The 24,657-nt window shown below is 45.5% G+C and overlaps 1 protein-coding gene across 6 annotated transcripts in view; it reads left to right on the top strand.

Annotated features, from left to right (window-relative positions):
- The first annotated feature begins 1,392 nt into the window (after positions 1-1,392).
- The window catches only part of agfg1a (ArfGAP with FG repeats 1a), a 30,230-nt gene continuing 6,965 nt past the window's right edge, over positions 1,393-24,657 (top strand). For 2 of the 6 annotated variants that reach the window (XM_029121789.2, XM_029121788.2), the window contains exons 1-11: positions 1,393-1,697; positions 11,846-11,939; positions 14,630-14,745; positions 15,247-15,409; positions 15,705-15,885; positions 17,839-17,946; positions 20,376-20,456; positions 21,497-21,739; positions 22,830-23,019; positions 23,309-23,388; positions 23,558-23,662. In XM_029121789.2, the coding sequence (XP_028977622.2) occupies positions 1,531-1,697; positions 11,846-11,939; positions 14,630-14,745; positions 15,247-15,409; positions 15,705-15,885; positions 17,839-17,946; positions 20,376-20,456; positions 21,497-21,739; positions 22,830-23,019; positions 23,309-23,388; positions 23,558-23,662 (1,528 nt within the window). In that variant the 5' untranslated portion in view covers positions 1,393-1,530. The remainder of the gene's footprint in view (positions 1,698-11,845; positions 11,940-14,629; positions 14,746-15,246; positions 15,410-15,704; positions 15,886-17,838; positions 17,947-20,375; positions 20,457-21,496; positions 21,740-22,829; positions 23,020-23,308; positions 23,389-23,557; positions 23,663-24,657) is intronic. The other 4 variants (XM_029121794.2, XM_029121790.2, XM_029121791.2 and 1 more) reach the window with 4 other exon arrangements.

Here is a 24,657-nt window from a genome sequence, read left to right as displayed (position 1 = left end):
AGAGCAAAATTATAAAGTTATCTTTTATGTGTGGTGGTTGCAAGCAAAGCTAATTAGTGTAACTGAAAAAAATGCATATGGGTTTGTAATGTACATTTGTCATTGCGCTTTCCATCTGACCCACTTAATGCCAACTGTGCGGACTTCCCTCCCTGATCCCTCGAAGCATTGGCAGTAGAACCTGTGGAACTTGCTGCCGTTTCTCATCCATTCTTTATTGAAGCAGTAATTTTGCCTTGGGTGGGTGGTGGTTGTGGGGCAATATTAAAATGATATCTACAATATAAAGAGATGTAGTAATCTCTGCTTTTTTTTAAATGATGAATGAAAGGGGAAACCATATTCTCAGTCTGCAGTGCACTCATTTTCTGAGAAGGTTCATGAATATGGTCGTGGCTATTTTAAGACAGTGTCCTCCACAGGAAGCTGTCACAGCAGACTACTTGATGGGACTTACCCTTGAAGTTTCTGAAATCATGTTTTTATGTTTTGCTTTTACAGTTGAATTAGTGGAACTAATTATCTTTGGTAGGAATCTTGAATGTGGTCATCGCCATCGTCCCAGGGCAGCACAATCACAGCATGCAAGCACAGTAGCTCTTCATGTTCCTGTCAATGCAGTAGCCATCACCAAGGCCGTCGCCAGGAATCCTGGGCCCCTTAAAAAGTGATATGCCTGGGCCCCTTCACTTATATATGACATTGATATTATTACAAACAATGGACCCTGCCAAGACATGGGCCCTGTGAATCATACCCAACATTCCCTGTGTTAGCTACAGCCCTGGCTATCACATTGTTCTCAAACTTGATGTGTTATTTCTTTCTGAATTATTAAAAATAGTTTCAGTTAAATATCTTGCCTGAGGTGACATCTAATTCAGGTGCCTAAGCACATTATGTTCGGTTATAACTATTCTATTAATCTATTTCTTGCTCCAATGTAATCCTACCGTAGTATTATATTACCATTTAAAGATTAGAGGGGTGTTCATCATAAAACATTTCCTTGCCAGAATTAGGGCACGTGATGCAGTAAATGTCACAACTGCTGGATGGCGCTAGTTTGCCCATGGAAACCATGGTGCGTGACTTTCTTGACTACCCGGTCTCGAGACCTTGGGAAGATCTCCACACCTCATTCTCAAAAGAAAGGCGGGACCTACGGCTTAATCATCCAATTGGGTTTGAGAAGGACACGACGAGAGAGGCGATGATAAGTAATTGAGAAAAGGCCAATGTCATATCCTCGAGTCCTCTCGCCTCCTGTCTCATTCTCAAAACTGATTGGGCGATAAAGCCAGAGGTCCCGCCCCTATGACTTTCTCCTCCAATGGGTTTCGAAAAGGAAACAAGGGAGAGGACAGAGGACACGAGTTTTTGAGATTTCCCCTCATTCAGCCGACAGCAACCGCTCTACTCCTCTCTGAGTGTCGGTATCCGTTTTGCAGCAAAAACGTTTCCCGTTACTTGCAACTCCCCATCCTTCCCTGGTTTTGTTTTCTTCCCCTGTTTGTCCCGAACCCAGCCATGGCGGCGAGCGCAAAAAGAAAGCAGGAGGAGAAACACCTGAAGATGCTGAGAGAAATGACGAGTTTGGCTCCTAACAGAAAGTGCTTTGACTGTGACCAACGCGGCCCAACCTATGCCAACATGACGGTGGGGTCTTTCGTGTGTACCTCCTGCTCTGGTATACTGTAAGTACAAAATAATTTGAATGACCTTTTAATTTCGTCATATAAAGCCAAACGTATATGTTACCTATAACGATAGCTACTAGTTTGTTAGCTAACATTAGCACTGAATTTCTCTTTCCATCTCACTCAAGCTGTCATTGTCTAGTTGTGCGGGTTGGGTGGATGGGTGTGGGATTGGGGGAGTTCGCCTGTATGGTGTCTGCAGTACTAGCTACATACGCTAATATACTGTACAGTAACAAGCTACATCTACAGGAATGTTAGCGACTCTGTCTTAATCTAGCGGGTTGTTATCTAACGTTAACCAGACACACAATGTTTGCGTACTTTATCAGGTAGCTGTCTGAATTCAACCGACATGTAACTGTGACCAGCTAACTAGGTAAAGTGGAAAAACCGCTAACTAACTGAACGTAGGCGACAAACGAATCTACTATGTGATCAGGATTATGACGTGTGAATAGATGTCCTGGACAAGATTAACTAACTAGTTACGATTTGTAATTAACAAACCGGTCACCGCAGTCTTAATTATCATGTTATACTAACTTTGCTCCGAGGGTTACTAGCTAGCTGTTATGCGACCGTCATAGATATCCAGGCACATTCGAATACATTCAAAGGGATGTATACTGTATCATACCTAGCAAGTTACTTTACATGTCCCGTAGTAAAAAAAATCAGCTATATCTAATTTAAATAACGTTGGTTAAGATTTCTATTGAAAGCTATTTTCACAATTTAACAGTATTTATGTTTGTCTCTGGTCTGGTTGTACAGTACTGTGCTGTTGTGTAACCAAGCATCTGTATAGTGTAGGATTTTAGGATTAACGTTTGTCGTACTGAAGCCGTGTTTTTCTCCCCATATACTTCTACGACCACCTCCAAAACAATGCCGTTTATGTTCAGATGTCTAACGTTGTTGAAGAAATTGATTTTAAAACATCTAGCTATGTCACCACTCAGGCAGAACATTAAAGGAAAATTGCTTGATTTTGACGTGCCTCTCCTTTTTTCTTGTAAACCAGTCCTTGTTTCATTTTACCGTGTTTTGTGGGTGCAATATGCTGGGTAAAGAAGGACCTGCTCTACACAGTCAGTCAACTTTTGAATTGACTCCCTTCATGAAGAGAAGTTAAAACCTCAGTAAAGTAATAATTCAAATGTGTTAAAAATGTATTTTAAGAGAATATTGATAATGTTTTATCAGTGTAAACCTTTGTTCCCCAACAACAGAAGGTGTGGGCTTCTCTTCAGGGAAATTATATTCACTTCATTAGACTGCTGGTTTGCCAGCTCATCCTTCTCTATATTACTGATTAGCCAGCTGGTTGGCCAGTTCAGCCTCAGGAGGATGACATCATCATGGGCCAATTACACCAGTTCTTCGCAGAAGTTTTAAATGCTAGTTTGGATGCTACGTCCAATGTTATGATTAGAATGTATACCTGTTGCACCTAATGAAATTATGACATTGAAGGAAAATCCGACATAAGCTAGTTCAGGAGATGAGATGATTCCTGGTGATTGTTGCTATGCTGAGCTTGTTGCTTAGCTACGATTTGTTTCTAAAAGTAAGTAACAGATTACTGGATTACTAGCTACTGCATTTGGTGCAGTGGAGTCCAAGAAAAGGAAAAGGAACTTTTCAGAATGAGAAATTAGGAAGTCCATATAGTAGAATATTGCTTCAGTTATTTTGGGTGAGTGACACTTGTCAGATTGCCCTGGATGCACAGGGTCTATAAAAGTATCGTATGCAAGTAACATCATATGCCCGAGCGTGTTCTGAAATGCACTGTTTGCATCAAATCTTAACACATTCAGAATGTAACACTGGAGAGGGCACATGAGCCACCTGTGTCTCACTGGCACATGAGGCCCCTGAGGCCAGAGCTTGTTATGTCAAACAGGCTAATATTTGAAACTACTCAAAACATACCCATACCCTATGTCCTGTATATAGCTCCATCCTGAAGGCTTGCTGGTTCTCAAAAATATTCACCCCCCTTGGGCTTTTCAAAAGATTTTCTTTTCAAAAGATTTTATTATGGAGTTTTTGCCACTGATTAAAACAAATCCGAACTCTAACCCATATTTTACATGTCAGTGGATTTACAGACCTGTAGCCTTCTGCTGAAATCAATTACACCTCTTTGGCATAGATTACATACTGCAGAGCTAAGCTAGGCTAATATACATTCACTCTCTCTGTCTCTTGAGTACAACATAAGTCCACCACTGTTTGCCGTGCCTGTTGAAAAGACACTTACTGTGGGGAGAACAAGTATTTGATACACTGCCGATTTTGCAGGTTTTCCCAAAGCATGTTGAAGTCTGTAATTTTTATCATAGGTACTCTTCCACTTCCCTAACTCTCTATTAAGCCTTCATGACTTCATTAATATGTAGGAGAACTTCTCATTTAGGTCATGCTGTTGCTGTCTGCTTCCCATTCTGATTTTAGTCTGTGGTCTGCTTTTGAGGTGCCTGTGTTTCTCTTGTTGGGTTTGCCCTGTCAGAATTGTACTCATCACCATTTTGTTAAAAAGCAACAATCTTCTCATACAGAATGCACATATGGTGGATCTTTTATTGGTGTTTACGGTTGCATTGTGTCTGCCCTGAGTGATGCTAGGCTGTATGGGTGGGCTGTGTTTATAATCTCTTTGTTCTGGCAGCTAATGTTTGTGTTTGCTCTCAAATCAGTGTCTCCAGACCTCTCATCTCCTGTGGTTCTGCTGAGATCCCAGGTATTTTCTGAGCTCAGACAAAAAAGACTCCTCTGCTGACGTTCAGACAAGCTGTGCAATTTTAATAAAACAAGATCTAGCCAAAAACCTATGGAGTGTGTCAATGCGACATCAACTTTTTGCGTGTTTGGAGCTATTAGCTTTGGTTCATTAGCTCTTACTCTCTTGATGTGAAAAGGGCTTTATAAATACATTTGATTGATCTTATGGGTAGTACTTTCAGAAATGTGTATGTGTCTTCTGTTTCCTGAAAAGGGTTTCACAAGCATAAAACAGATAATGCTTTCTGATACCCCCAAAGTGTTCTAGAGCAGGGGTTGGTCACTGTGGAACTAGACAACTGGACTTGGTTTCCCAGCAGAACGTTGGGTTTGCTGACCTGATCTGCCCTATTTTAATTGGGTGTTGGGTCTGAACCTTTTTTGGAAAGAGTGTGTGACTGTCGTGTTGCTGACATATAGATGTGTGGGAGGGGTGCAGGCTCCTTTGCTGCCAGCCTTGTGGTACTGTATGCAGGAAGCCTGATGTGATTGTAGTGCAGAGAGGTGCTGGCCTTATTTCTCTATATTCTGCTACATCGGCTGCTTGCAGGGTGGTTATACAGGAAATGGGAAATGTGCAGGACATTAGGTAGTTGCTCAATCAACATATTCTCTCACTTTGGTTCCCAGAGGAGGTGGCCCTGACATGAAATTACTTTACAGGAACATTTCCTGGACCCCAGATTAAACACATTCATTAGGCCTACTTTCAGTGGGGATTCTGCTTTGAGCATGCAGTCTGAATGGGTTTCATTTGTGTATGGGAAACCAGACCAATGTTTTTCTTTTGCTCTGGCTGTATGTTTGGAACTTGTCAACATGTTAATGAGATTTGCTAGTAGTTTAGGCCTATCATTTTCTATTTCTGACAGTTATCTGCTTTCATGTCTGTCCTGACTGCATTCTGATAGATGGACCTCAGAAGAGGATGGAGAGAAGTTGAAGAGGGGAATTTGAGGATGATTTCCTGATCTCCACTTCAGGAATAATGAAGCCTTAAGATTATTTCTTCCAGCATAAACTCTGCTGGGTTCACAGAAATGAGAAACATTGGATATTCAGGAAGCCTGAATATTGGAGCTTCCTCTGTCTGAGAACTCCACCGAGTCAGCATATTGTGTGTTGTTTGATCGCTTGGCTAAAGCTTCATTGGTGCTGAACCTGGCCAAGTATGAATTCTGAAAAGCCACAGTCACCTATCTGTTGGTTGGTCGTGGTCCAGTTCGTCCTATAACCGCTAAGGTTGAAGCCATCACGGCTTTCCCTGCCCCTATGACCCGGCGTGAATTGCGCAGATTCTTTGGTCCGCTGGGTCAAAATAAACCTTTAACATGGTACTTGTGGTCTGTCGTCCCTGTTTGCCCTCACATCTCCACTTCATCACGAACAGATTGATGTCTATTAGTGGAAAGGTGTGTTATGGTTACCCTCCCTAGGGACTATGTAACCCATGATCATATCAAACCGTAAATGTTTGTGGGGAAGGTAAGAAGACAGCACCAGATCCGGCCAATCAAGCAGGAGTGGCTGCAGCCTGCGATGAGGCCACCTGCTGGGTAAGGCAAGCTGGAACAAACCATGGAGTGTTTGGAGTCATTGTTTTCATTGTAGGTACTGTATAGCTATTAGCTAGCCATCTACAGTAATTTCTTTCTAATTTAAGTTGTTGAATGTAGTGTAGCGGACCCTGTTTTATACCTGTTGTTGGTTTGGAGGTTCGCTAATGTCGGGACGTTTCGAGATCTGTGGAGTTTTGACTAATTGGTTTAACAATACAGAAGTAAACAGACACCTCATCTCTACACACATCATGTGCAACCTCACTCGCTGTTTAAATGGCGTAGTAGTTAAAGACACAGTCTGCCACGTAGAAAACCGTGGATCGTATCCAGCCAGGGACAACAGCATTCATTCCTTCTAATTGCGGGCCGGCAGAACTAGGTTTGTCGGGTTCCTTGTTTTTAAATCGTGGTAACAAACCTAAAATGATACCGACACCTTTATATTATATGACCCTATCATCAACAGATCCTCAACAACTAACTGTCACACCATTCCATCAATTAAACGTAGTTTGAGAGGTCTTGCCGAGACAGTTAGTGTATCATAAAGGGTCTCCTAGCAACAGAGCGCTGTCTTGAAGTACTTCGATCTTCCTGTCTCCGGTCCTGTTTATACCTGTTATTAACATGCGTCCAAATCCTCTGTTGGAACTTGCCCTAGGACATCTTTTGCATCAGGCGTATATTTTAATTGCCTAAAAGTTGGCATAATGTGAATATTAGAATAAAGCCCACAGGCTGCGGTGTTGCTTCCCATTCCCTGCTTTATTGACAGTGTTTGCTCTAGCAGACCAAGTGCAGTCCTCCAGAAATGTACGTTTCACCTCACGTGGCCCTTCTCTCATGACCCATGGGTGTAAACAGCATCAGGATAAAGGCAGTGTGTAGAGGTTACAGCCCCGCGCCGTGCATTTCACTGGTCTCTTTGTCCCCTTGACCAGTTTGCAGTTTGATGTGGAACAGGGGCTTGGATCTGATCTAATGAACGATGGGTCTCCGTCCTGACACGTTTAATGTCACGTCATTAGTAGACGTCACCTTAGTCCTAGCCTGAGACAAGTTATGAGGAATAATTAATAACTCATTGGGAGAGCTTAGCAGAGAATCGTCATGTTTTTTAGGTTTAGTGGTTGCAACCTTTTACAATATGTTCGCTGGATTTTATTGTATATTAAGGTTTTGTATTGATATATTTGTGAAAAGCAAGGTACGTGTAGGTTGTTTTCATTTAACCAGTTAACAAATGGACTTACAGAACTGTGATGTTTTTTTAGTTTTTTTTAAATCAGCTATCAGACAATGGGTTTTGGACTGAGTGTTTTGTTTTAAAAGCATCTTTAATTTTAGAATTTATTTTGTTCTTTTCTGCCCACGTTTTCATTACCGAAATGTGATCTCTTTTTAAATAATACTAACATTTTCTTGTTTTGAATGAAACGTGTCGTAGTGTCCATAAGTCATGCAAATATTTTTTTAAGATAGAGGGACAAGAAAATATTTCAATGTTGTTGCCACTATTTTCCCCCGTTGCCAGTGAGCCTCATGCCCAAGCCCCAGATCACACACAGATACATGGTTTTAACACCAAACATACTACATTATACAACTCTCTCTCAATCCAGTATCCCAGCCATACTAAGCCAAATCAAATTGTTTGGTTCCATCTCTTGCTAAAGAATCAATTAGAATCATTGTGAACTAATAATTATTAGGATACAAGGCCCCTCTGGGTTAGACAATCTACTGTTTAGGATTTCCTCCTGGCAGTGAACCTTTAGACTAAAATCATAGCACATTTGAGTAAAATATAACACAATAGACAATATTTTACAACCAAACTAGGTATTGATATTGACTTTGTCTGGGGACTTAAAGGAACCAAAACCGCTGGGAATGGGGGATTGACTGTCTGTGTTGATTTACCGGTATGTTTTGATCGATGACACGGCAGTAGTTGTTCCTTGGATTAATCTGATTAATAAAAACGTAGACTTCGACTCAGGTGGTTCTGCCAGGTCCCGGAGATGCTTCCATGTGTGTAACCCAGGCCCATCAAGCCAAGCACCTGCCACGTTCCTGCCTTCCATAGCATCATGGAAGCTATTGTAATCTCTATTGTAATTCTACTTTTTAGTTTCATAAAAGGGTATATACTCCCTTAGCTATTTCTGGGCAATTTGGGAAAACTAGTGCCCCTAACAACTTTATAGGGAACATTCCCTAAGGTATATTTTATTATATAAAACAACATCTTATTGGAGTCTTTTGCTTGATTTTCCGGGCCTATTTTCTGTAGGTCCTACAGCGCATAGACTTTTTAAATTTAATTTGTATACTAATATTGTCATCTTGTCAGTGATTGAGTAACAAGACTAGCTTGGCTGAATGCTTCCCTACCTGTCTAGGGGTTTAAAGTAAACCATAATGACTTGAAATGAAATGATTGACTGTTGCTTTTTTTTTTTATTGAATACAATTTTACTGAACAGTGCTGTCAGTGGCCATATGCTGTATAGGTTTTTGGAGGTAACATGCATATTGTACACAGCATTCTTATTTGTGGTTTCCTAATATTAGTTTAGTAGTATTAATAGCAGCAGAAGCAGCATTAAGACCACATTATGTGGATAAGGATTTCCACTCCCTCTGGGTGTCCGTTGTTGTAGTGTGTGGATGAGTTGTGCCCAGTTCAGTAGGTTTCTCGGCCTGATGGTTTCTGGGTAAAAACGGTTTCTGATTTTCCGGTTTAGCCTGTGGTCAGTGGTCGGTCAGTGAGTGCTGTGTGGCCGTGTCCCAGTGGGTCCCTGGTAATGTCGTGTCCCTTTAGTGCAGCATTGTTTCTGATAGTGTCCGGGTGGACGGGAGCACCACCCTAGTGATGCCCTGGCGCATCTTCATCACTCAATTGGAGGTTGGAGCAGCGCTGCGCTGAGTGAGTTCCTCACTCTCTGTTTATGTGTTCCTGTCATCCTGGAGGAGTCTGTATGCTAATAAGGGTTGCTTCTCTGCTATGGCTGTGTGTCTGGGAGAGACATAAAATAGTGGGAATGTAGATGTTGACTATCGCTGGCTATGCAAATCAACTGTTTTGCACTGTACAGACTCACTGATAAAAAGGAAAGTGTCTGAATTACAGCATCGCTCCGTTAGGCTGTGCAATCCTGTTTCAGAGTGGCAGGGGTTTGGAACTGTCTCTTAGTATCTGACCTACTTTTCTTCTCATGAAACTGTACTGATCATTTACCTGCCCCAGGCTACACTCCCTATCCCACACACACACACACACACACACACACACACACACACACACACACACACACACACACACACACACACATCAAGCGCACACAGTTTCATAATTAAGGCAGTAAACATGTCACCCCCACCACAAATGACACCCCCCCCTCCCCCAAAAACAGAGTTGTGCCAGTTTTGTCTGGGTTGTTCTGTGTGTTGGTGAGACCTATATCTCAAAGATGTCGTAACTCAAATGTGTCCTAGGGCCACCTAGTGGTTGATATTTTATTTTTGTTTTTCAATGTGTAGTGGATAACCCTGGTCTGTGTGACATACTGTAGATTGGCTATGTACATTATCCGTATATTAGATCTGAATAAACCTGACTATTGATCCTGCTGAAGCGCTAAATTATTAATGCTAGTGCCGGTCTTGTGCTATTAGTAATCCCCCCAACGTCCTACTCTGTCAGTAGGTCAGTAATTGAACCAGAGACCAAGACCCCGTTCCAAATGCACACGCTGTCCCCTTTCTCTCGTGCACATGTAATGACAGGTCGTAGACAGAGTAGCCAATGGCGGTGCCAGGCTGAGCAGTAGCCAATGGCGGTGTCAGGCCATGTTCAGGAGTCACCAATGCAAAATGGGAAGAAATATCACACAGTTGCCATAATTGACCTTGTTCTGAATACAACATGGTTTGGTTCTGACTGAGTCAGAACATTCCACAACATTCGTGCCAGTCTTTGAGCGTGTCCCTGATGTTCTCTGCCGGGGCTACTGGTCTAATCTTACACTGCACCCCCAAAGCAAGCAAGCCAGCACACGCACGCGCGTTGTGAATGAGGGGGTTGGCCAAACGATAAAAGTTGAGAGGTCAGTGTTAACATGGTCATTTCCAGGTACTGAGCCTCGGCAGGTGAACAAGGTGGACGGGGGGGGGGGGTCTAGTTTCAGGTTTTCCTCAGAATACAACGCCTCCCTGAAAGAACTCACACACACGTTTAAATCCGTGCCCAGGAAATGAAGACAGGAAGTCAGCCCCCCATTGGTCGCCACAGCGTTGCCGAACCCCCCCGTCTCAGTTCCAAGGTCTTATGCTGCTATACTATTGTGCTGGGGGATTGGGTCAGTTCTCCTTCCCCACTAAGTTCTCCATCTCCACTATAAATCGTTGTTGATATGAGGAATGCATTTTCAGAATCATGTCCTCCCGTTTTATACTTTAGGAGGACATGAGGTCCTGGTCCACACCTGCGGAGTACCTGGTTTGTGGGGCCCGTTGCTGTCCCTGTCCTTGTCCACCTGGTCATACTTTTGACCTAGTCTAGAATCAAATATACTCTGGATTTAGCCCAGAGAAATGTATTTATTATTCCAATTGGACTCTTACTATCTCCGCCGGCACAGCCAGAAGAGGACTGGTCACCCCTCTGAGCCTGGGTCCTCTCTACGTTTCTTCTTAAATTTTGGCCTTCTTAGGGAGTTTTTCCTAGCCACTGAAATCCAACACTACTGTTGTTTGCTCCTTGGGGTTTAAGGCCGGGTGTTTCTGTAAAAGCACTTTGTGACAACTGCTGTTGTAAAAAGGGCTTTATAAAAAATTTTGATTGATTGATTGAACAAGCATTGCATGACAGAACCTGACATGACGCTGAAGACTGGCGATGTCTTTTGGATCTAGACCTACCAGTTCGGCTTGTGACCTAATGCTGCCTTACGTATTGCGGTTTGTGATTGTAACCCCGGGCTGACTCCCTCACTCGTGCATGCTATAGGGTAGCAGGGCATTGATCACAGAGTCTGTACCTTCAAGTTTTATTTCGATTTTGGGTCAGTCTAAGTATTCGCATGTTCAGCCACTCTTCTCTAGTTCAGGTAAAGTTTACACGCCAATTGACTTATTTTTGAGGGGGTTGATTATTTCCTGTGAGCCGGATGATTCTCTTGTTCTCTCCTGATTTGGTTGAGACTAATTGTGTTGCTGTCCTGGGCTGTGTGGGTCTGTTTGGGCATGTGAGAAATGCCTCAGGGCTAGCTGGCTTGGTAGTCTCCACTCCAGATTGGTCTCTGTGTAGACGTGGGGCTTTGTTATAGAACGTTTCTGTTGCTTTCATTCAGATCAACATGAAATGTAACAGTTTTTCCCCCTGGATGTTCTTCCTGGATTGATAATTAGTGGTTATAGTAATTGAGCTGGACATGCATTAGGCCTGTTTGTGGCGTTCGTGTTGTACTGTTGCAGAATTCTGCATGCCGTCTTTACTGAGTGTTTATCCCGTTTGGTAAATTATTGGTGGGTAAATGCCCCCTACGCCATACAACCACAGACCTCACGTTCCTCTCTCTCTGCCCCAGATCGTGCCGTCATTATCTCTGCATAACTCAGGCAGCAGGTTGCTAATGAATGGTTCCTGTCTGAGGAGGAGTCAGGAAAGTGATCTGGATCTTAGTGGAAGGCCTCTTCATATGTCGTTTTACTATTTAATTAACCCCATTTCCTCCCCTCCTTTCCTTCTCTCTCTACCGTCCTCACTCCCTTCTCTTTCCTCAGGCGAGGGCTGAACCCACCCCACAGAGTGAAGTCCATCTCCATGACGACCTTCACACAACAGGAAGTGGAGTTCCTCCAGAAACATGGGAATGAGGTAGGCATTCCCCTGAGGCCTACGTGTCTGATATGTCTGCCAGGCTTTTTTCTAGCCTGGTTGTCTTGCTCCTATGGTCAATGTGTTGGCAAAATTAAACAGAGCTGGTACCAGGCTAACCCAACAATTCAGTTGTTTATTTAACCAGCTAAGCCTTGTCACTGCAAGCTGGCAAAGCTGCAGGTTGATGGTAGTGTGTTATCATGTTTTACTAAACAATAAAATCATGTGACCTGAGAATGTTTTTCCGGTACTCACTTTATGGCCTTGGGGTTAAGGTTAGTGTTTGAGTGAGCGAGTGTTCAGACAGACCGTGTATCATCATTCCATCTTTTCCTCATGTCCTCGCTCCATTTGCTTTATCTCTGGTAACAGCATCCAAGCAAATCTTGCGTATTACGTATCATTGAAATCCTTGGAATCTTCTGTCTTCTTGGGATAATTTCCTAAATGTTTCCTAATCGGGACAGTGGTAATGTTTTTAAACCAGGTCACTCACTTTTCTCTATATCTCAGTTTTTCTTATCCATTAGTGGCATTGGTGTTTTTATCCCACAAATTAGCAGATGCCCCCTTCTCATTTTAAGAGAGTTGTCATAGTTGGGATGTGATTTTGCAGTTATGTAGAACATACCAGTGTGCCATCGGCCCTAAAGCTAACAGTATCATAAGTCCCTGGTTAAGATATTAATGATATACCGCCCAAGCCTATTTACCAAATCCAGTTACTACTGTTATGTAGTTTGGTAAAAAGTGAAATAAGTTAGGCTAAATGTATTGTTTGATTTTAAAATCTATTTATTATTAAGGACAAAATGGAACTTGTCCTTGACGTTGTTCTGGAGGCTTCTGTATGTCAGGTGGTGTCTGAGGGCCTGTCATCCAGTCCTATGGGGAAACCTTCAGATACGTGCCTTAGAGGTCATGCATCATCTTCAGCCCACTTTACTCTGCCTTTTATGCTCTTCACTGTCCTATTTTTATAGTTAATAGTCCCTGTCTGCGTCGGTCTGCCTCTGCGTCGGTCTGCCTCTGCGTCGGTCTGCCTCTGCGTCGGTCTGCCTCTGCGTCGGTCTACTTCTGCGTCGGTCTGCCTCTGCGTCGGTCTGCCTCTGCTTCTGCCCGCCTCTGCGTCGGTCTGCCTCTGCTTCTGCCCGCCTCTGCTTCAGACTCTTTCTGGGTCACTGTAATTCGTTGTTTTTCTCTGTCTTACTGTCTCCCTTGCTGTCTCTCTCTGTTAGGTTCACGGGCTGTTTCGGTCTCCCCTCTATCTGTCTGACACCATCAATTGTGATTGATAGCCATTGTCCCCAGACAAGGTCACATAGTTTAACACCCTAGTCCCAAATTGTGGTGTACTTTGGAGCAGTTCATGGAATTGCGTTTTAATTATAAGATCTACTTAAATGAATAAGCAGAATTATTATCCACGTATTAAACAGTTAATTTGCTTCTAAGAAAATTATAAAAGTTACAGTTGTTGCTCTGGGAGTCTCCCTGTAATACTCTTTAACTTTTAACCATGACTTTTGCTGGTACCTCTTACACCAGAGTATATGAGCAGTGTGAATCTGGACTGAAGCGAGGAGGAGGGAACACATCATTTGTCTGGAGCCCAGAATGGGTTTCCAGAATGTTGGAGTGGTGGCCACCTGTCCCCCTGCCAGTTTCACTTTGGTATAGCCATGAGCTCTGGGCACGGTTTGCCCAACATGTTTCATTACTTCATCTCCCTTCTTTAGATTGAACTTGCGACTCGGTTTTCAGCTAGGCTATGTAATCACAGGAGTTACATTTGTAGCTTTTTCAGTTTTCATGTGGGTTTCTTTTCTGTCCCTGTTAACTCCCCTCACTAGAGCATGGCGGTAACCATTCTAATCTAGTGTCCCCCGCCCACAAAACCTGACTTATGTTTTCACATTTTTTTCTCCACAAACATCAGGGCCGTGACCTGCTCCAGCAGGACCGTTCTCTACAAAGCTTTGTGAAGTACGACCTTAACTCCGACCAGCAGTGTCTTGTACCGATCCAGGGACTTGTCTTCTCACGTCCTGACTACTGCAACTTGCAGTTTTGCTCTCTCTCTGCCGTCAGCCCCTGTGAAGGATCCAGAATGCCACAGCCTGCCATGTGTTCAGCTTTTCCTAGTTTTGTGAACGAATGCTTTCAGAAGTAGCTGATTGCTACTCAGTAGCTGATTGCTACTTTGAGTTAAGGTGGACTTTCCGCTGCTGGGTTTGTTCGTTGTCTTACTTAGACATCTTTAGATGGATGCACTAACTGGAAGTTCCCCTGGATAACAGCATCTGCTGAATGACTAAAAGGTTTCTGTTTAACATTTCTCACTATGCAAATGGTGGCACAAGCCAGGGGCTCCAAAGAAACTGCAGATGTTAGAGGCTTACAGGGGTTTTCCCCTTCTCCTTTCCAATGTCAGATGCGCATCGATCGTTGCAGCGCAGCAGGGGTCACGCCTCTGTGTGATGTGTTACCTGGGTTTATTCTGTACAGCCTTTGTTGTTCGTCTCTATCAGGGATGCGAGTCATTCTGGAGGTGACTGTATGTGTGTTTAATCGTTTGTCTTCTGCTTTTAAAGAGTCCCTGTCGCTTTTGTTTCTCTTTACATTTTCCACTAAACATGTTTTTTCTCCCTCTCTGTCACTCTATGCCTTCCCTCTACCTTCTCTAGTCATGTAAACAGATATGGCTTGGACTTTATGACGACAGAACCTCGTCCATCCCGGACTTCAGAGAACCCCAGAAGGTCAAGGAGTTCCTCCAGGACAAATATGAGAAGAAGCGTTGGTGAGGGGCAATGTTAGAGTGACCGTGGGAATACATCCATGCCATGTGTTTGTGTCGTAGAAGTCGTAATGTCATGCCAGCACTTCAAATGGCCCCCTAGTCCTTATTTAGTGCACTCCTTTATAGTACCACTGAAGAGTAGTGATGAGGGTGCCATTTGGTACGCAAGCCATCTCTACTTCATGAGAAAGCCCGGCAGACAGGAAGGAGTATCAGTAACCACGCTGGTGTATTTAATTCATAATATTGGGTTACTGTTTGTGTGTTAGTTGGAATCCATGTGGGAAGTGCGATACTAAATGAGTCACTGGCGCTAGAGACGGGCATAGGATGACTGAGGAACGTCAGAAGTTCCTACAGGACCATCCAACGTTAAGCCGACATTGACTGTCAGTTGAGTCATGTCCACTACTTTCCATTAACCCTGACTCTGCTGAGGGTTTTAGAAGTCACCTTGAATTAAAGCCTGTGTTGCCTGTAACCGGTTGACCGTGTGGTCAGGTTTGTGCCCCCGGAGCAGGCCAAGGTGGTGGCTTCGGTCCATGCCTCCATCTCTGGTTCGTCCGCCAGCAGCACGAGCAGCACCCCCGAGGTCCGTCCCCTCAAAACACTGCTGGGGGAGTCGGCCCCCGCCCTGCACCTCAACAAGAACACGCCCAGTCAGGTAAGGCTAGCATTGGACCCTCCAACTCGCATCGAATCTTCTGAATCCGATTCGTAACAACATCGTACAACATGAATCCACAGTGGGCTTGTGCACTGCACCCTGTCTGGTTCCTCTGTGTCATTTCTTTCTAGGTTTGTACCATTCTAGGCTGGGTACTGAAGTAAAATCCCAAAGTAAAATCTAGGCGAACTATTTCGGCACGGATATGAAGTTGCCATAGTTATGCTGCGGTCGGCCCTAACGAACCGGACCCTAACGAACCGGACCCTGTGGTCTCTCTCTCTCTCTCCAGTCCCCGGTTATCTCCAGCCGAGCGTCCCTCCAGCTGAGCCAGCAGCAGTACTTCCATGACAAGAAGTTTGACCTCCTCAGTGACCTGGGCGGAGACATCTTCGCTGCCCCGTCCGCCTCGCAGAATACCGCAGCCTCAACCGCCAACTTTGCCAACTTTGCACATTTCAACAGCCACCCAGGTAAGGAGGAGGGATTCCCGGAGCGGTCCCTAGTGCCTGGGTCAGAGGAACCAACGCAATGGTTTCATGTGGTCTGTCCGTCTTACTACGAGAACACCGCAGTTGGAATATTGCAGGCACTGGAAGGTCCGTCACCATGGTTTACTAACCAGGACGATACAGGGCTTGTAGTGTGTCTGCTCTCCTGTAAGGATTAGGTCTTCTTGTTTTCTCAACCTCAGACTCATAAAGTTCCACGTTATGGCAGAGTGGGCAGAGGCACCAGTTGAGCGCACGGAAGGCTGAAACACGTGCACGAAATAATAGAAGCATCATGATTTTAAACTGTAATATAATATATAAGTGTACCAGTCATTGCCCTGGAATGCTTTTCATTTTGAAACATTTCCCATATGTGCTGAGCTCTTGTTGGCTACTTTTCCTCCGACTCATCACAAACCATCTCTGTTGTGTTGAGGTTGTATAGTGGTTTCTTTGCAGCAATTTGACCATGAAGGCCTGATTCACACAGTCTCCTCGGAGCAGTTGATGTTGAGATGTGTTGATGTTGGGAATGCTTTGTGATGCATTTATTTCGCCTGCAGTTAAGTGCAGTTGAAGGTGACCTCTGGGTCTTCCTTTCCTGTGGCGGTCCTCATGAGAGCTAGTTTCATCATAACAATTGTTTTTTTTCTGGCTTCACTTTTTCCAGACTGGCCTTCATGTCTTAAAGTAATGATTGACTGTTGTTTCTCTTTGCTTAATTGAGTGGTTCGTGCCACAATATGGACTACAACAGGGCAGACATAATGATGGTCTTCTGTATACCAACCCTACCTTGTCACAACACAACTGATTGGCTGAAATGCATTAAGGAAACAAATTCTACAAATATAATTTCAGCAAGGTACCCCAAGTTGTTGAATACATTCCAGGTGACTACCCCACGAAGCTGGTTGAGAGAATGCTGTGAGTGTGAAAAGCTCTCATCAAGACAAAGGGGGGCTACTTTGAGGAATCTATAATATAAAATGTATTTTGATCTGTTCAACACTTTCTTGGTTGCTACACGATTTTTGGTTGCTTCATGTGCTACTTCATAGTTTTGATGTCACTATTATTCTAAAATATCTTTACTAAAATAAATGCCCTTGAATGAGTGTGTGCGCGTGTGCGCGCGTGTGTAATATATCGATCATCCATAATATCTTGACCACTGACAGCTGAAGTGAATAACACTGATTATCTCGTTACCATGTCACCTGTCATTGGGTGGGATATATTACACAGCAAGTGAACATTGTCCTCAAAATTGATGTGTTCGAAGCAGGAAAAATGGGCAACCGTAAGGACCTGAGCGACTTTGACAAGGGCCAAATTGTGATGGCTAGACGACGGGGTCCGAGCCTCTCCGAAGCTTGCGTCTCGTATCCAAGTGCTTGTGGAACAGAGGGTGTTTCCCCTACAGAGGGTGTTTCCCCTACCCACACAGCCTCTGGTTTGGACACCTGACCACGTGTGAGGACTTCCAGTACCTCTGCAAAATCTGAGAAACTCAGGAGGCCCTGGAGTTAATCAACTCCGTATACGTACAGAAATGCATTCTGTATCGGTTTTCCGTTGCACCTACGCAGTGGCAGACATGCTAAGGGCCAGCACGGAGTCCGTGACGGTTTTGGTGGTCTGGTGCATTGTGGGAAGGTGGACCTGTCTTGGTCATCCGGTGTGTCTGTCATCAGCTGCATCTAATTCAGTTCCATGTTCCTCAAAGTTGTAGTTCTGTCCTAAATGGCATCTGATTCCCTATTTAGGGCACTACCTTTGACTGGTAGGCTCCCATCAGAGGTAGGGCACTTCACTAGATAGGGAATCAAGTGCAGTTTGTGAACAACTTGTCTTTTGTGACCATTATTCATCTCATTCCTGGTTTCCTGTTTTGTTTTGTGTGTCCCTGATGCTCTGACATACCTCCAGCTGCTCAGAATGCAAATGCAGACTTTGCAGACTTTAGGAGTGTGTCGGTGGGCCCATCAGCTGCTTTCCCGCCGGCTCCCCAAGCCCACTTTCAGACCTCACACAAAGGTAGAGCATGATCCATTCACCTGACCTGCTTCTGTGTCTGCTTCTTTCACTCTCTGTCACACACACACACACACACTCACACACACACACAGAATTTCAGTGATAATAAGTAGTTAATTCAGGGAAATTCAAAGATGTTCCACTCAGTCATAGAAAAGGACTCCTCACGTGATCAGACAGAAGTCTTTCACATTCCAAATATGATATAACTTTTTTGTTAAACAAGGTTAACAGGCTCCTTGATCATTACAATGATATTCAGTATCTCACAGAAGTGAGTACACCCCTCACATTTTTGTAAATATTTTATTATATCTTTTTATGTGACAACACTGAAGAAAAGGACACTTTGCTACAATGTAAAGTAGTGAGTTTACAGCTTGTATAACAGTGTAAATTTACTGTCCCCTCAAAATAACTCAGCACTCAGCCATTAATGTTTAAACCGCTGGCAACAATAGTGAGTACACCCCTAAGTGAAAATATCCAAATTGGGCCCAAAGTGTCAATATTGTGTGGCCACCATCATTTTCCAGCACTGCCTTAACCCTCTTGGGCATAGAGTTCACCAGAACCTATGATAACTGAGTACCTCTAGTACCTCTTATTTCTAAGGTTGCCAGTAGCTGCAATTATGAATTTCAAATAACTATATTTCAACTACTTTACGGTGTACTGTTTACTATTTTAATTCATATTCAAGAATTAAGCACAACCCTGAAAGACACACACCCCCTCTCGCTCCCCACCCATCCACCCATGCTCTCAGTATGCTCTGTTGTCCTCTTTTATTTTTGCCTCTCAATCTGTCTGACACACACACACACACACACACAAAATCTGGTTCACTCTCTGTCCTACTTGTCATGCATTATGTGTCCATTTGATCTTCGTTAGAGTATATGATTTGTGTACTTTCACTGTGTCACTCCTCCTCGTCCTCACAGTCCAGATCCATGGCTTCACTCCCCTACACATTTCACCACTCCCATTGGCCCATGTTTCTCAGCAGGCTGGCTGATCAGTCCTCCAAAACCTCTTGATAGTTTCCCACCTACAGTGAAAGGATTTGTTTTTAAATGTACCACACTGCCCTCTGCTGGAGGCATCGGTGACTGCAGTCTGCACATGCATACACAGAGTTAGAGGGGAAGTCAGTGCTGTCTAGGTGTATTTTCTCCTTGTTGTCTTTTCTTCATCTGCATGATCAAAAGATCATTTCAGTCAGTTGTGCCTGCTTTCACTTATCCTGTGTTTTCAGATTTGTGCAGAACATAAAACTGGAGATGAGGAGAGAAATCCACTTTAAAGCTTTGAGATGCTCCTTCCTCACCCTTTCTCTCTCAAAGGCTCCTCCTGCTCTCACTCACACTGACCTCCACTCTGCCTGGCCCCGCCTCCACTACTGTCACTCACACTGACCTCCACTCTGCCTGGCCCCGCCTCCACTACTGTCACTCACACTGACCTCCACTCTGCCTGGCCCCGCCTCCACTACTGTCACTCACACTGACCTCCACTCTGCCTGGCCCCGCCCTCCACTACTGTCACTCACACTGACCTCCACTCTGCCTGGCCCCGCCCTCCACTACTGTCACTCACACTGACCTCCACTCTGTCTGGCCCCGCCTCCACTACTGTCACTCACACTGACCTCCACTCTGCCTGGCCCCGCCTCCACTACTGTCACTCACACTGACCTCCACTCTGCCTGGCCCCGCCCTCCACAACTGTCACTCACACTGACCTCCACTCTGCCTGGCCCCGCCCTCCACTACTGTCACTCACACTGACCTCCACTCTGCCTGGCCCCGCCCTCCACAACTGTCACTCACACTGACCTCCACTCTGCCTGGCCCCGCCCTCCACTACTGTCACTCACACTGACCTCCACTCTGCCTGGCCCCGCCCTCCACTACTGTCACTCACACTGACCTCCACTCTGCCTGGCCCCGCCCTCCACTACTGTCACTCACACTGACCTCCACTCTGCCTGGCCCCGCCCTCCACTACTGTCACTCACACTGACCTCCACTCTGCCTGGCCCCGCCCTCCACTACTGTCACTCACACTGACCTCCACTCTGCCTGGCCCCGCCCTCCACTACTGTCACTCACACTGACCTCCACTCTGTCTGGCCCCGCCTCCACTACTGTCACTCACACTGACCTCCACTCTGTCTGGCCCCGCCCTCCACTACTGTCACTCACACTGACCTCCACTCTGCCTGGCCCCGCCCTCCACTACTGTCACTCACACTGACCTCCGCTCTGCCTCGTTTTAAGTCACTTCATTTGGTCTGTTCTGATTTGGTTTTGCATTTGGATGACATTCATACCCCCCCACCCCCCTATTGGATGACCTTACATTTCCCACCCCCTGTCTGTCTGGTATTCACATCCATTCCGCCCTTCTCTTTTGGCTGCCAGCGTTCACATCTCTCTCATCCAGCCGCAGTGTGGGTGAGTTTGCCACGGCTGGTGCTGTCCTGCCACCCCCGGGTCCTCACAGTAAGTTCTCGCTGTCTCACTGGGCTCAACCTCACACTTGACCCTTTCATCCTGCTGTCTGTCAGTAAAGCTTTATGGCTGTTCTCATTCAGTACTTTTCTTTTCCTGTGTGTGTGTGTGTGTGTGTGTGTGTGTGTGTGTGTGTGTGTGTGTGTGTGTGTGTGTGTGTGTGTGTGTGTGTGTGTGTGTGTGTGTGTGTGTGTGTGTGTGTGTGTGTGTGTGTGTGTGTGTGTGTGTGTGTGTGTGTGTGTGTGTGTGTGTGTGTGTGTGTGTGTGTGTGTGTGTGTGTGTGTGTGTGTGTGTGTGTGTGTGTGTGTGTGTGTGTGTGTGTGGCAGCAGCATGTATGGTATGCTTTTCAGTGTTTTCTGATTGGTTGACATGCCACAGTAATCGGCCAGCTGTTAGAACTGTACATGGTGAACTATTTCCTTAATTTGTCGTATTATTTTCCTGCCGCTGATCCTTTTAAGAAAGATTTGTGGTTATGAATATCTAATGGGATTATATTTCTCTACCTATGTACTGTATAGGGATCTCGTCACACTGTAGGTGATTCAGTGTAGGTTTGTTAATTTTTTCCGACGTCAGGGTTTATATCCTTTCTTACTCCATAGCAACTATCAGGTTGAACACCTTTCCAGTTCCTTGAAACAGTCCTAGTCTCTCATCCAGTGACTAACCCCAGTCTCTGTCCAGCAAATACGCTCTGCTTAATGAAGCAGTCATCCTTTAGCTACACTTGAAGGCACTGTCTGAGGGCAAAACTAGTGCCACTCGGGCTAAAGACCTGGACTCCTGTTGGGTTCAAGTCTGACAGCTGATATCCTTCGACCTGACCGTTTGAACCCTCAGAAATACAATGACGCCCATTTCTGTTGTCAAGGGAAAGATGGCACAGCTATTCTCTATACTCAGTTTTTCCCATCAGGCCCTTAGTGACGTGCCTGTCTTCTCTTGACGAGGCAGTGCCCAGGCAGGAACCCGCCCGGGCCCCACGTGTGTGATGTCTCTCTGTCGTGTCTCTCTCTCTCTCATGCAGGTAGCACTTCCTCCGGGGCTAATGCTAGCAATTTTGCTAATTTTGACAACTTCCCCAAATCCTGTAGCGCTGACTTTGGAGGCTTCAGTTCCTTCTGCCAGGGCCAGAGTAACTCCTCCTCCGCCACAGAGGCGCCCAGTGGGCCGGTAGACAGAGACAGCAACGGCACTCACGTCCCTGCCGATAGATATGCAGCTCTGGCTGACCTGGATAACATCTTTAGCTCTGCCAAAATGGAGCAAGGTAAACCTCTCCCTGCTGTCAGCTCAGCCGGCACCTTTGCAGACTTCAAGATGCGTTGAGTGGCGTGATACTGCTTTAGGGTCAGGGATGACGAGCGCACGCGTGGCTCAGAATAGACGAGGTCCTTGTTTTAGCCCAGCGAGCAGTCATTTATTGGTCTGGATAAATTAGGTTGCATTCCAATGTGACTGGTCCCTGTTCTGTGTGGCTGAGTGTGACCGCTCCCAAAAGGTCCATTTGAAAAGATTTGACATTTAAGACAGTAGCTTATTTAGGACAATAAGGTAGATATATACTACAACTATATCCAAAACCCACTGCTAGCATCTCGCCCAATTGCATAAGGCAGTGGCAGGTGACTGACAAACGACAAAACCCAGTACTGGCCTGGGGCTGACTGGCTACCTCCACTGTTGAGACTGTTCTGGACAATCATCCAATCTCATTGGTCCTGTCAGCTCAACTGAATCGCTACGGTAACCTGTAATTGGAAAATCCATCCTTAGCTTTGGGTATCTAACTCATCCTACTTCATATAATTATCAGCTACCAGAAGTAGACCCAGCTAGTGATTACCGAGCTAGTAGACCCAGCTAGTGATTACCGAGCTAATAGACCCAGCTAGTGATTACCGAGCTAATAGACCCAGCTAGTGATTACCGAGCTAATAGACCCAGCTAGTGATTACCGAGCTAATAGACCCAGCTAGTGATTACCGAGCTAATAGACCCTGCTAGTGATTACCGAGCTGGTAGACCCAGCTAGTGATTACCGAGCTGGTAGACCCAGCTAGTGATTACCGAGCTGGTAGACCCAGCTAGTGATTACCGAGCTGGTAGACCCAGCTAGTGATTACCGAGCTGGTAGACCCAGCTAGTGATTACCGAGCTGGTAGACCCAGCTAGTGATTACCGAGCTGGTAGACCCAGCTAGTAATGGTGACACTACTGGAGTGCTGTGGCCTTCCAGGGGCGGGATCACGTCTCCTTTGAAGCCATGACATGGCTCCTCCTGCCTTGGACGAGAGACAGACGGAGTTCCTGTCCTGCATTGTGAACCAACGTGTGTGTGTGTGTGTGTGTGTTGGCAGGAGGTAGCGTCCCTGGCGGAGTCCCGGGGTCCCTCCCACCTGCGTCCTCCGCAGGGCTGCGTCACCCCCAGAGTCAGCTGACGGGCGTGTCTGCCGCGGACCGCTACGCTGCGCTGGCAGAGCTGGACACGGTGTTCGGCTCGTCCATCCCTGCCACCAGTGTCTACAGCACTGTCAGCACGTCACAAGGGTACCGGCCGCGTTCATCTGCTCTCCTGTTAAGGCCGTTCTGCTCTTCATCTATGCCTTGTTTCGTCTTTAGATTGTTTCTTTCTGTAGATATTCTGTAAAGCAACTCTTTGATCGATCTTTCATATTTCTGAACTACTCAGTTTGATCGCACCTTATTTTCTCACTGAAGTCTCTGTCCTTCTTTGCTTGAAGGGACCATAGGGCTAATATTGGGTGCCATTTGGAACACCCTCTAATGGTGTTTCTGCTGGGTGACTTTCTAAAGCCAGTCTTGTGTTCTGTCCCAGGGGGATGTTTGGCCCTGTGACGGGAGTCACGTCAGCCCAGCCGCAGCAGTGTATATCCAGCATGCCCCAAGGTTTTGGAGGTGAGTGAAAACACTTGGTCGCCCTTTTCCAACACTGCACTCGTTCACTCGCCTCTTGGATTGAAAGCCATTGGTTAGGAGTCGTCTCACACACCATTCCTCCTCCTTCCGTGAGGGGAGTGGGACCTCCGCCCAGGTAACTTTGAGGTGTCCTCTTCTGTTTTTCCAGGTCCGTCCACGAACCCCTTTGTGTCTGCCGCGGTCGCCCCTTCGGCCGCCACCACCAACCCCTTTCAGAGCAATGGGAGAGCCGCTGCTGCTGCCGCCGCCGCAGGTCAGAGGTCACCTGACACTGTTTAACACGACAACATTGTCATCATCTGATGGCCCATTGGGTTGTTCCCTCACGTTTCTCTTACAGCTCATATGTTTATAAGTCGTTGTCAACGTGTGTTTGAAGGGACAAAGACTTATTTTTCAATATAGCTGTGAATTTGTACTAGAGGAGAAGCCAAGAATCTGCCATTTAAAGTGTACTACGGTCACCCAACCATAAAACACTTCTCATTTCAAATGAGCATACTATTCAGAACGCTGGAACAACAGACAAGGTGTCGACCAAAATCCCCCCCCGAACGCACGTTCTTAGATGATGACCTTCACTGAGAAGGATCCCCGCCTTCCTGTGAGAGGACTCTTACGGGGGTCACAGCCTTCGGGGGTCTTACTGAGGTCACAAACCAGTTGCTACAAGGCCACGTCATTACTCACTAAAGTCTGTGACTGAGTGGAGACACGGCCCAAGCAGTGACCGTCTCCTGTTAGGCTGAATCAGTGTAACGTGTTTCCTGTTAGGCTGAATCAGTGTAACGTGTTTCCTGTTAGGCTGAATCAGTGTAACGTGTTTCCTGTTAGGCTGAATCAGTGTAACGTGTTTCCTGTTAGGCTGAATCAGTGTAACGTGTTTCCTGTTAGGCTGAATCAGTGTAACGTGTTTCCTGTTAGGATGAATCAGTGTAACGTGTTTCCTGTTAGGATGAATCAGTGTAACGTGTTTCCTGTTAGGATGAATCAGTGTAACGTGTTTCCTGTTAGGATGAATCAGTGTAACGTGTTTCCTGTTAGGCTGAATCAGTGTAACGTGTTTCCTGAATCAGCGTAATCAGTGTAACGTGTTTCCTGTTAGGATGAATCAGTGTAACGTGTTTCCTGTTAGGATGAATCAGTGTAACGTGTTTCCTGTTAGGATGAATCAGTGTAACGTGTTTCCTGTTAGGATGAATCAGTGTAACGTGTTTCCTGTTAGGATGAATCAGTGTAACGTGTTTC

The sequence above is a fragment of the Esox lucius genome, chromosome 1, assembly GCF_011004845.1.
Source record: "Esox lucius isolate fEsoLuc1 chromosome 1, fEsoLuc1.pri, whole genome shotgun sequence".
Lineage (NCBI taxonomy): Eukaryota > Metazoa > Chordata > Actinopteri > Esociformes > Esocidae > Esox > Esox lucius.
Note: the sequence above shows the minus strand (reverse complement) of the source record. Positions and strands in the feature narration are given on the sequence as shown.